Below are 12,991 nucleotides of genomic sequence, written 5' to 3' on the forward strand. Positions count from 1 at the left end.
TAATTTTTTTAAAAATTACACGCGATAAATAGATTATTATTTTTTATCTATGTAAGTTTATTTTTTTTTAATTTTAATCTTTAATAAAATATTTTTCTCATTTTTAGTTTCTTTAAATTTAAGTTTTTCTAATTTCGATCTATAAAAATAAACTTATGAAAAACATAAATAGAAAAAATAAAATATTAAACAATTAAAATTAAAAAAACATAAATATATAAGAACTAAAATTGAACAAAACAAATTACAATAACCAAATCTAGAAAAACACCAACTTAAATTAAAATTAGAAAAATAAAATTACATAAATAAAAAATATAGTTAAATCTTATCACACACGATTGCAACCCTAAAACCCTGAAAGCTAAAACCCTTCTCCGAAGCATTCGAGGGTTTATCACACACTCATTCTCAAACCCTTCGTCAATCAGACGAAAACCGAAAAACGCAAACTTCTTCGTCAATCTCCACAACATGACCAGCAGTGTGATTCTCAGAAGATCCTCTTCCGTAATCTCGCGCCGCTTCTTCGCCGCTCTCGCCTCCGTCGAGCCGCTTCCTCGCAGGTTCCCCGCCGACAGGTACGGTGTCTCCGGCGACGGATCCCGAACCATTCACACGAATCCCGGACCGTTGAATTTCCGCGTGTCGGTGGTTCCTCGCGCGGCGCAGTTCGCTGTCGAGCGCGATTACTCTAACTACGAGGAGGTTAGCGGCGCGAACAGTGACGAAGGACTAGAGGTCGCGAATCTCGGGATCGCTCCGCAGATCGTAGATGCTCTGGCCAAGAAAGGGATTGCGAAGCTCTTCCCCATTCAGGTAACATCTATTCGCTTTGTTCATTAGTTTTCGTTGGGAAAAATTGCGACTTCTTTTTTGTTAATAGGTTTTCTGCTTTGTTAATTGGTGTTGCGAGGTTCGTGTGTAGTTTTTTATTTTTATTTTTAATTTTGGTAAAGGGAAATGATAAGTAACTTGATACCGGTTGTTGGAAAATTTTACGAAATTAGTTTGCTAGTAGAATAGAAAGTTTTTGGTATATTGCAAGGGCATTTTAAAATTTGAATATTTTTCTTAAATAATGTGCTAAACAAAATATCATTTTTATTACTTATTAATAATGAAGTAATGAACGGAAGGTGTTTTCTTTTTCAATAATGAACATTTTTGTTAGATGTAAAAAAATAGAGATAAGACTTTTGATACTAAGGAGGAAATTATTTAAATGAAGAGAATATAATTTCTGTATCTATTAATTTGATATAGAGGGTGAAGATTCAAATTTAAAAAAGAAACAAATATCTTTAATTTGATATGGTATGCCAAAGAAAATAAGTTTTGAGCATGCTCTTGTTTAAGAATGAACACTCAAATTTATTTATTTATTTTTTGAAGAAAAAACACTCAAATGTAAATAATAATAATTATTATTACTAGGGGAAGACACGCCTATCTAATTTTTTTAAATAATAAATTAAAAAACAGAAGTTAAATATATTTAGTTAAAAAATGAGAATAAAAAAACTAACAATATAGAAATAATGGGAACTTATTATAGGTTAGAAGAAAAATTTGAAAGTTTAAGTGGTTTAAGGGTAAAAATGTCTAATTAAATGTGCATACCAAATGAGGATATTTCCTTTATTATTAGTTTAAAAGTATAAAATAGTTATGGTGAAATGTTTATTTTTAATTTGTTTTTTATTGATTATAGATTATACCCTTTATTATTACATTCAGGTAATTTTGTTTTTTTTTTTTAATTTGGTTTGAATTTGAAATAGTTTGGGTGAAAGAGAAGGCAAATGTTTGTCTTTGTAGAAATATTGCCATAAGTAGAAAAACCAATTGTCACTATATTTTGTGCTTCGGCTACTCTTTCTTAGTAGTGGCAGTAAATAGCTGGGATGAAATGGGTTGATTTACGTCCAGTCGGTACCGATATCTATTTTATTTACTCTTTGGTTGAAAAAGAAAGCAAATGTGTTTATGTTCTTAGAAATTTCATGAAAGCCACTTGTTGCAATATTTTGGGCTTAAGCTACTGCATTATTATTAGAAAGCTGTGGTGAAATGAGTTGATTTATGTTTGGATGTATATTTTTTATATTTTTAAATGTTTTGGGCTTGTAAGAGAGTGCAAAGGTATGTGTTCACAGAAATTACAGGAAAACTAATTTATGCCATATAAAACTGGTGTTTAGACAATTTATTATCTTCGATCATGAGTCTTGAGATACACAATTATTGTTGTTGTTGTTGTAGAGAGCTGTGCTGGAACCTGCAATGCAAGGACGTGATATGATTGGTCGAGCTAGAACAGGAACAGGGAAAACTCTTGCTTTTGGGATACCCATCTTGGACAGTATCATTCAGTTTAATGCTAAGCATGGGTACTTTATATTTGGTTACACTTACATCTTACTTGAATCTGTAGCCTTGTTTTTCTGCTTGAAGTAGGATTTTCTGGTAGTATATAGTCTTGATTTGTGTCTTTAACTAAACAAATTTTTGTGGTTGATTATTCAGGCAAGGAAGACATCCTTTGGCTTTGGTTTTGGCTCCGACTAGAGAACTTGCGCGGCAGGTTGAGAAGGAATTCAATGAGGCTGCACCTAACTTGGCCATGATCTGTCTTTATGGGGGTATGCCCATCCAGCAACAAATGAGGCAGCTTAATTATGGCGTAGATATTGCAGTAGGCACTCCTGGTCGAATTATTGATCTCCTCAACAGGGGGGCACTGAATTTAAAGAATGTCAAGTTTGTTGTTCTTGATGAAGCTGATCAGATGCTTCAAGTAGGATTTCAAGAAGCTGTGGAGAAGATCCTGGAAGGGTTGTCTCCAAATCGTCAGACCCTTATGTTCTCAGCAACAATGCCATCTTGGATAAAGAATATTACCCGCAATTACCTGAACAACCCCCTAACCATTGATCTTGTAAGTATACTAATCTGTTTTAGGCTCCAGGAAAATTGCTATTGCTGTTTTCAAGTGTCATTTCTGTTTGAATTATGCCTAGTCCAGTATGACATTGGCCAAAGAGAGTTTTGTGGACAAATTGGAAGAAACGAAACAAAAACTTAAGATTTGGGTTCCAACAAACAATACATTTTAACTAATGAAATCTGCTAAAACTTAAGATTTGCGATCCAACAGTCAATAAATTTCAATTGATGAACTCTTCTTGCGTGGTACTCAGATTCTAATGATTCCCAAAAATTGAGGTAAAAGTTTAGAGTGTGCAGAAAACTCCCATGAGAAGGGCTAAAACTTTTATTGTCCAATTGTGATGAAATACAAAGACAGGATATATTCCATAAGGGAGTAACTCAGGTATATGGATGAATAAGTTCACACCACCCTAAGGATATTGGGCCAGTGGTGCCTTTGAGATACAGAACTAAAAGAGAATCTCCCCTTCTTAGGGATTTGTGCAAGAGACACAGGGAAATAAAATAAAGTTTCTAAACATTTTTTGGGAAATCGAAACAAATAAATTCGTTGGTGAACTAAGGCAGTTTACATAGCATAGGAACAACCATTCTGGCATGGTTATTTACTCTGGAGTCTGGATAAATTAACACATTAAATAGTACTTTTTGATTGACATCAACTCATCTTTTACTAGAGGGCATACAAAAGAATCTTGAAAAAAATGACATTAAGGCATAAGATTACTTGAAAATTACAAACACAAATTATTCATATTATATTTCCTTCAAACTGCTTCTGAAACTAGCATATTTGGTTGCCTCTAAACATTCTCTTGAATGCTACTGGGACAAATGCATGTACTGAACTCCAGTAGATTGATTGTGGACACTCCTTGTCCACAAAATTAATGTGAAGAGAGTGAAGCTTGTAGTAAAAATTGTAGGCTAGCTGGGGTAATTTTTCAGCAACAATTTTAATGTACATATATAGATGTATATATGTGGGTGACAATGTGTGTTCTCAATCTTCAAAAGAAATTGTAGCTTTATGCATTTATGTATTATATAACTATCTTACTGGGATGTGGTTATTAAAATTAAACGGTGATTCATTATATGGTGACTCTTATATCTGATTATTATATATAATTTTGGAATTTATGCTGCTGCATGAGATCTTCATTCAATATTAGTTTGGTGTTTAGGTAAATCTGATGGATGCTATTGATTTCTTGTCTCTTGACATCTAACACAAGGAACTGAACTGTACTTATTATACACACATTTTTCTATGATTTTTACTTTGTAAGAATGAATAGGAAATATTGTCAAAAAAAGAATCAAGAGTAAATAAGAATGCTTGAGATTAATGTGCTGAATCCATATATTGATTGGTATTGGTAATAAGTTAACTGGGAACTTATTGGTGCCATAGGTTGGAGATTCTGATCAGAAGTTGGCAGATGGAATTTCGTTGTACTCTATTGTGTCTGATTCGTACACTAAAGCAGGAATTCTTGCACCTCTGATAACAGTATGACTTCAGATACAATCTTTTTCTCTTTATTTTTTTGCATCAGCTATAGTTTGTGTTTTTTGTTATCATTGCTATTTATTTATAAGCAGTTATTTTAGTATATTTTTCTTTTACTAAAATGATTGCAATTTAGTCTGTCTGGTCCATATACAGGCTTCTAATGCCTTTCCTAATGGTATATACTTTGGTAGGAACATGCGAATGGAGGAAAGTGTATTGTTTTCACTCAAACGAAACGTGATGCTGATCGATTATCATATGTCATGGCAAAAAGCCTTAGATGCGAGGCTTTGCATGGAGATATTTCACAAACTCAGAGGGAAAAAACTCTTGCTGGCTTCAGAAACAACAATTTTAATGTTTTAGTGGCAACTGATGTTGCTTCACGTGGGCTTGATATTCCCAATGTTGATCTTGTGAGTTCTGGTTTGCTACACTTTCTTTTTGAAATTGTTGCATTATATTGTTCTGTTATTTCTTGATTAAGGTTCAAGAAAAACTGATATTTTCTATTTGATGGTTCTGCTCCTTTGTTATTACTGTTTTTCGAATATTTGATACTGTATACTGGGGTTGTGTTGTAATGTTGTTTTTTTTGCCTTTATGTAATATATATTGTCACTCTAATCTTTTATGCCTTTATGTAATATATATTGTCATTTCAAACCCATTGACATACACTTCACTTTGTTTGTTGATTTGTATGTAAATATTTTACTTGGTTTTCTCTTACAGGTAATACATTACGATCTTCCCAATTCATCTGAGATATTTGTTCATCGATCTGGACGAACTGGCCGTGCTGGGAAGAAAGGAAGTGCGATTCTTGTTTACACACAAGGCCAATTCAGGGCTGTGCAGACTATTCAGCGTGATGTTGGATGCAAATTTACTGAGGTGATCTTTGCTTCCTTTCCATTTCCATCCTTCTATCTTACTGGAAGTTGTCTTTTTTTTTTTTTGCACAGCAAAAATCATATATTATATATAAAGATCAGTACTAGGTGTACTGAAAATAGAGATATGAATACAAGGCATAAAAAGCCTAAACCCCACTATAGAGAATCAGTAGATAGGACATAATACAAAGCAAACCCATCCCCTTTAAGAAAAAGCCTCCTTCAGATTAGTTGACCAGAAATTAAAATGCGAATGGAAACCCTTCTCCACACACTTAAGCCAGGACCAGGTGTGGAATAATGCCTCATCCATGACCTTTTCTGGATTGAAAGGCTGATTTTTGAAAATCATGCCATTTCTGTGATGCCAAATGGACAATGACAGAGCTATCCAGAGAAATTCCCATCTCTTGACTATGTAGCTTGGCCTATTCCACTGAGAGAATTGCATGAAGTGATCCTTTGGGTCAGTGGGGAAAAGACCCACTCTATTAACCCATCTCTTGTCATTTACTATGCAAAGCTGAGTATCCTATTCTCTTGCCATAAATCCAATCCAGTTCACTCCGAAGGGGGATTTGAACGTGCTGCCTCTCAAAGTTAGGGAACTTTGTGGTGAATATCCCTATTTTGTTACTAGTTTGTGATTGAATTAAGGAAGGCACTCTTTAATTTGACCAAGGTTTTCCACTATCACTGGGTGCCAAGTGCCGATAAAACTCAAGTTGATGAAAATCTTCATTGAGTCTAGTACTCTTCTATATCTTTGTTCAGCCCGCAAACTGCTGTCCGTACATACAACAAGTGTGGTGTTCTACTCATTAAACTTTGGTAGATTATGCAGGATGTTGTCTTGATGAGTGCAAAGGGTTATAATATATGAACATGTTATCTTGATGTCTAGGGTCTTCTTTGCCTTTGATGCTCATAACACCAAGTAGGGCGGGATGAAGCTGCAAATTTCAGACTAAAAAACCTCACTGATTAAAATATGATGGCATTTGGATAGGACATGTAGTTTTGGTAAAGGACTAGGATATGATATTACGGCAATGCAGACTACACATTTTATCACAATTCTATGAATTTTGTTCTCAATTACATCTTGCATACATATACATCTATAGTTCTTGGTTGGGTTAAGTAGTAAATTGTATTGAAATATAAGTTAAAGCTTGTATTAAACCTGTTAGTTATAGCCTTATAGGTTGTTCTTGGATGGTGAAGGGTATAAGGTCAACAGAAAGTATTTGTTATAAGATATTAAAGGTTAAAACCTAAAATTCTAAACTGTGAGTTTGCTGGAAATGATCCGAGAAAGGCTGAAGTTCTTTATGCACATCTTTGAAGGCTTTAGCCATCATATTCTCAATAACTTCTGATGGAGTGGCAGGGGTTCTTATGTTATGAATTCTCATTTTAACCAAATTGAATTAACACAATTGAGTCTTTGACAAACTGATAATGGTTTGGTGGATGTTTTTTATCTCGATGTTGACTGTGGTGTTACAAATTACAATTGTACTCTATGTGTGCACACATGCTCTTTTACTTAACATGTGAAAGGTCAAATCCTTCTGCTATAACTTTTTTTCTTGACACCTTGAGTTTCTTTGACTCTTGCTATTCTTGTTTATCAGCTACCAAAGATTGATGCTCCTGCTGGATCAGCAGAGATGTTTACTGGCATGGGTGGTGGTCGATCTGGCTCTATGAGGGATCGTCAATCTGGAGGTACAGGTTTTGGTCGCAATCCTGGACTTGGTCGTTCTGGGAGTTACGGAAACTCTGGATTTGGCCGATCTAGCTATGGAAATTCCAGTGAGATGAATAGATATGATGGTGGCTTTGGTTCTGGTCAAGCAGGAACTCGATTTGGTGGAAAGTCTCGCCCCAGTGGTTTTGGAGGATTTGGTAGTTCAAACCAATCTGGCAGTTTTAGAAATTTTGGGTCGGGTCAATCTGGTGCATATGGTGACAGAATGTCAAGCCAAAGCAGCACCTTTGGTAATTTACATGGTGGTGGTTTCGGTGCTTTTGGGAATAATCCAAATGTTGACAGTTACAACAGAGGAAAGGCTTTTTAACTTCATCAACTTGGTAAGTGCAGCATCTTCATTTCTTGATGGTTTAATTTTGGCCTTGCACAGTTTAGTTTACTGTCTTCATCTAAATTTTCAGGCACCTTGAGATGGAAAAGGTTATATGGCATAAGAATAATACATTCTACTCTGAGGCATCACACTTTTTTTATTGGGACAAATCTTCATCTCAAACTTAATTCTAGTGTTATTCATGGCAAAAAGAAGGGAGAAGGCTTGTATCATCTGCATGTTCCACTTCTGCCAATCATTTCTGTGGCTCATTATTTTGCTTTGTTCGGTTGGTAGATTATGACTATGAAAGTACATGTATATGTATATGCCTTGGAAATTTTGTAACAGCAGCTTTATAGATGGGTGATCCAACTTATTTAATACTTGTTCCTCAAAATTCATAATGGGAAAAGATGGAAATTTTTAGAAACAGTAGGTATCATAGAAGGAAATTCTCGTATTCTAATTGATGTAATATATTATGAACAATTTGTTTTTGGTTGCGCCGTGGGTTACTTCCGGGAATGAATGAAATATTCAACAGCATCTAGTTTTATTAAAATTGTATTGCATTAGGCACCAAAATCTCTGAACTGCATTGAATCATCTAGATTGCTAAATGGATAATTGGTTGAAGTTGATGGTCAACAATAACATGATAGTAATTACTTCTTATTTTGTCGCTTTTATCCACTTGCTATTGAGTTGTTCCAAAAGTCGGAAGGAACCTGAATCACTCCCTATTTCGTTAATAAAAACGTAGAGGTTATAATAAACTTTGGTTTATCTGAGAACCACAAGACTAGGAAAATTAGAAAAGGTCGATCAAGTATCTAAAAAGCAAGTTTTACCTTTCGTGTAAATATTCTCACTCAATTCTAAATTCATAAATGTAGTTTAGTATGATGATTTTTGAATTCTAAATATTTCAATTTTTTAAATTTTTGCTTGTAAATGGTTTTTATTATTATCTACAGGGTAAATAAATTATACTTTAGCTGATTAATTTGTACAGTTGACTTTAGGTATTAATCTTATAATAGATGTATAATTTATAAAGGTGCTATCATTTGCATGTTTTTTTTTTTTGTGTGTGTGTGTGTGTGTATAAATGGTTTATCTTGATTTGTGTTTATCCCCCCCTCGGAGGGGCCACCCCTTTCCTAAAAAGAATAAACTTTTTATAATCACAATAAATTGGCCGTGACCTTTTTTTTTAGAAGAAAATTGGTCGTGACTTCTTAATTATTAAGTTCTGAAATTTGGTTACCTTATGTTGGAATCTTAGACATGATATATGACAAATCTTGAAGACTAAAATGCATTTTTGGTTAAGTGGCATATTGTAAAAAACAATTTAATTAGTCTAAAATAAAATTTTGAAAATCTTATAAAAATATAGATATTTAACCTATTTATTTATCAAAATTAAGAATTTTGGTTTAATTGAGTGTTGATCGTTAATAATAAAATGTTTACCACTAAATTTTCATGTGACATTATAATATTAATTTTTTAATTAAATCCTGAGGTGATTAGAATAGGTTTTTTTTAATAATTAATATTTTTTAATTAAATTATTATTAAGTTAAATACTGTTAATTAAATTAATAATTAAAAGCCCAATATTATATTGTCATGTCAACGATTTAGAGATTAATATTTTCTTTTTAAGGGTCTACACACTTAAAATTGATGGTTGAACCAAAAATTCTTGATTTTGAAATATAACAAATGTCTCTATTACGATGATTGTGTTTTAATCATTTAATTATCACGGTGATTATTAAATGACCTAGTGTCAATTTGCTATTTTCATGCAAAATATGCATGTTGAGAAAGGTTCATCTTACAACTAAGTGTATTGTAAGAAATTCGAGTGATATAAAGTTAAGTTCGTGAATTTTGTAATTATATAATTTTTACATGGTTGATTTATATTTTACCTCTTTTTTTCTTGGTATATTTGTTTTTATGCATATTTTTTTGTCTTTTTTTTTTATTGTTACACATTCTTAAACCTCGAGGTACATGTATGATAACACAAACAACAACCAAATAGGATATTAACATAAAAGAAGAGATTTGAATTTTAAACCAAAAGAACTAAAAGTTGGATTTTATTTTTTTTGGATCCGCATAGGTTTTGAGTAGATTACCTCTTACAAATACGTAATTGATACATTACCTCTTACAAATACGCATGCATATACGATGCCTAAACGTACCTCAATACGGATACACATAGGTACATTACATATTAGAAAACTAGTATTTTAGTTGTATATTGTATCGAATAAATTTTTATTTTAGCAGCAAAAAAATGTTTATAGTATATAATTAAAATTTATAACAAATAAATATTTTTAATATATAAATTATATTATAGTCAAATTTTATAATAAATAATATATTTTAGATTTATGATTAATAATATATATTGTAATATAATTTTATTTTTAATTATTAATAATTTAAAAATATAAAATTCAAGTTAGAACTAAAATTAAAAATGGTAAGAAATTAAAAAAATTCTAACAAGGTTGTTGTAAAAGAAAAATACTATCAATAGATAAACTATCTTTTTTTTCCAATACTGATAAACTATCTTCTAAACAATAGATAAACTATGAATAGATAATGCGTACTATCACGAATGTATAAAAGTTAGGGTAAATTTTTTTTACATAATTATTTAAATATCAAATTCTAAAATAATTATTGAGTAAATAATAAAATTTATAATTTTTTATTAATTTTATTTATAAATCTAAAGATATGATCCATCAGTAGAAGAAAATTAAGCAAAAATTAACTTAAAATCCTTTTTTTATTTTATTTTCTTCATTAATATTTTTTAAGTTTTAAATTTTGTTCTCGTATACACAGAAAAAATCTTGAATTGCTCCCCTTCAATCGCGTAGTATTCTTTAAACTATCAATAGATAAACTATTTTCTAAACAAACTCTACTAGACTTTTAAAGTAAATGTTTTTAACGTAATTGTTCTCACCAACTTTTGGAGTGTTCTTCATATGGATCTCCAAAAATGACCGAATCAATCTTCTCTTCTCTCTTGATTGTTACTCAATATGTCAAGCTCCTCTGATCGAGAAGATGATATCTGAAAAATTACTTTGTCACTTAAGATCAGTTAGTAAATAATCAACATTTTAATAGAGTTAAAAGATAAATTTACATGCAAAGTACTTCTTTATTTATAATAATAGAGTTTGTGAATTAGTGAAATAGATGATTAGCTAGTTGTGAGTTAGTGAGATATGCACTTAAGTTAAGTGGTTATTATCCCCTAATAACTCAAATAATCGAGTTATAGGTTCCACCAGTACACTTACGAGTTTTAATCATGTTATTATTAATATATATATATATATATATATATATATATATATATATTATTTTTTTATTAAATCAAATCAAATTTATTTTCCTAAGACATTCTATCGATATCATTTCTAATACATTTGTCCTAACATTCTGTCTTTTCAATTAAAATTTATTAAAAATAGAAAATTCCTTAAATAAAAAATAAATCCACATAAAATTAATCGATATTAAAAAAATGTATTTCACGAATTGTTACTAGAAGAGTCTCATTATTGGTGTAAAAACTTATCTCACCTCACGTCTCATTATTTTATAGCCCCATTCAAAATTATAAAATTGATTAAAAAACAATAAAATCAAGTAGTGATGATTCTCACCGCGAACAAAGTCAAGTCGTGCTTGTGCAACGTGTCTCTCTCGATGTAAAACCAAGAAAATTTCTCCTCCATTCAACTATTCAAGTATTAAACCCTCCATTTCCTCGTTTTCACATTCGCATCCAAACACGCCCCAACACCACCATGGCCACAAGAGTCTCCCCTCCCGTTGCCCTTCTCCTCTCCTCCCTCCTCTTCCTCCTCACCCTCTCACGCGCCCGCGATCTCCCCAACCCTTTCTCCGAACCCAAACCTGACTCCGAACCTAAAACCGTTTCGTTCACGATCGACACCATCGATCCCGTTCCGCTGACGCTCCTCCGCTTCCGTCCGATCAACCGCCACTTCCAGCCCGGCCGTCCGTTGCCGCTGTCGCTCCGCACCGGCCACCGCCGTTGCCGCCACCGCCGCGAGATCCCCTACGGCAACGACGCAATCCTGGTCGGCGACGCCGCTGCCGCCAGTCGGATCCATCCGCGCTGGGTTAGGCTTCACTCCGCCGCCGAGACGCGGTTTCCGGCGACGGTGGAGAGGCAGGATTCCGATCACGATCATGATCACGAGCACCACCACCAACACCACGGCGAGCGCCACCACCACCACCACCGCCACAAGGAGAGCTGGTTCGCGAAGAAGATTCGCAAGTTCATGAAGCTGTTCTGATTTTGATGTTGCAACGACGAACGACGATGATGCATATATATATATAGTAGTTATATAGATATGAAGGGTGAGTGTTTGTGTAAATAAGTTTGCATCTGATATAGAGATGTATGATGTATGTGTAAGTTTTGATTATTTTATGTTGTTTATGAGTTGTTAGGGATGTTTTATACTGTAGAATAATATGGTGTTGATCATGAGTGAGTAGAGAAATGTAACTTGCTGATCCTAATACTTGATCTTGCTTCATGTTGGGCTTTGTTGTTGGATTGATTTGGTGGCAAAGCCATAGATACTTACTCCTTATCAATAACATCATAACAAAAGAATAAATGTTGGGTTTTGTGTGAGATACAATAGTTTGTTGGCATAATATTAGAACTGGTTTAAGTTTTATAGTAAAAACTATAAACAATTTAGATATATTTCGAAATGAATTTAATTTAAATGTTTTTGTATGCATTAATTTTAAATTGTAAATTTGATTTTCTTAATTTTTAATTATAATATTTGATTCTATTAGTTTATTAGTTTTATAAATTGACGATTTTAGTTTTCTGGTAGACTATTAGAAATATCAAATTAATTACAAATTAGATAAAAATTACTAATCATTAAATTTTTTTAATAAAAAATTATTAATTTTAATGAAACAGAGAAAGGTGAAAGGAGTTAAGTGTGACAATAAAGGTGAACGGAGTGTGAATTATGATTATTAATAATTTATTATTAAATTTTTTAATAGTTAATGATTTTGATTAATTTATAGTTAATTTAATAACTCAATTAATTAAGATTATTTGTTAATAATTTATTAGGAGGATCAAAATTCATCTATTTATATAATTAGGAAAATACAAAATGACCAAAATCATGGATTTAAAAAATTAATAAAAATTGTAATTTAGTTTGGGATAATTGACAAATAATAATGTTTGCTGGTTTTTATTTGCTTCCAAGAATGGAAATTCCAGATACACCGAGCAAGTGTTGTGTACGTACCATGGATAACAAGTGTTATGTATCTTAATTTCTAACTGAGGCCAAACAGATATGGGAATTAACAATTAAAACGAGATTCTGAATCAGTCAAATATGAAACTAAGAGACAGAGGCAGCGAAGATGTTGTTATA

The 12,991-nt window shown here is 32.4% G+C and overlaps 2 protein-coding genes across 3 annotated transcripts; both read left to right on the forward strand.

Moving 5' to 3' along the window:
• The first annotated feature begins 337 nt into the window (after positions 1 to 337).
• LOC114423304 (DEAD-box ATP-dependent RNA helicase 53, mitochondrial-like) lies at positions 338 to 8,031 on the forward strand. 2 transcript variants are annotated; one of them, XR_003668816.1, is made up of 9 exons: positions 338 to 819; positions 2,266 to 2,393; positions 2,530 to 2,941; positions 4,373 to 4,471; positions 4,666 to 4,890; positions 5,210 to 5,371; positions 7,014 to 7,473; positions 7,555 to 7,598; positions 7,643 to 8,031. XR_003668816.1 is itself a non-coding variant. In XM_028390012.1 (8 exons), the coding sequence occupies exons 1-7, from the start codon at positions 475 to 477 to the stop codon at positions 7,458 to 7,460; spliced, it is 1,818 nt and encodes a 605-aa protein (XP_028245813.1). In that variant the 5' UTR covers positions 339 to 474; the 3' UTR covers positions 7,461 to 7,473; positions 7,555 to 8,031. The 2 variants fall into 2 exon arrangements, 1 of the variants encoding a protein (XP_028245813.1); XM_028390012.1 differs by having other exon boundaries at positions 339 to 819; positions 7,555 to 8,031.
• A 3,178-nt stretch (positions 8,032 to 11,209) lies between these two features.
• On the forward strand, positions 11,210 to 12,211 carry LOC114423305. Its single transcript, XM_028390013.1, has one exon. The coding sequence runs from the start codon at positions 11,339 to 11,341 to the stop codon at positions 11,855 to 11,857; it is 519 nt and encodes a 172-aa protein (XP_028245814.1). The 5' UTR covers positions 11,210 to 11,338; the 3' UTR covers positions 11,858 to 12,211.
• The last annotated feature ends 780 nt before the right edge of the window (positions 12,212 to 12,991 follow it).

This window comes from Glycine soja, chromosome 8, assembly GCF_004193775.1.
Source record: "Glycine soja cultivar W05 chromosome 8, ASM419377v2, whole genome shotgun sequence".
Lineage (NCBI taxonomy): Eukaryota > Viridiplantae > Streptophyta > Magnoliopsida > Fabales > Fabaceae > Glycine > Glycine soja.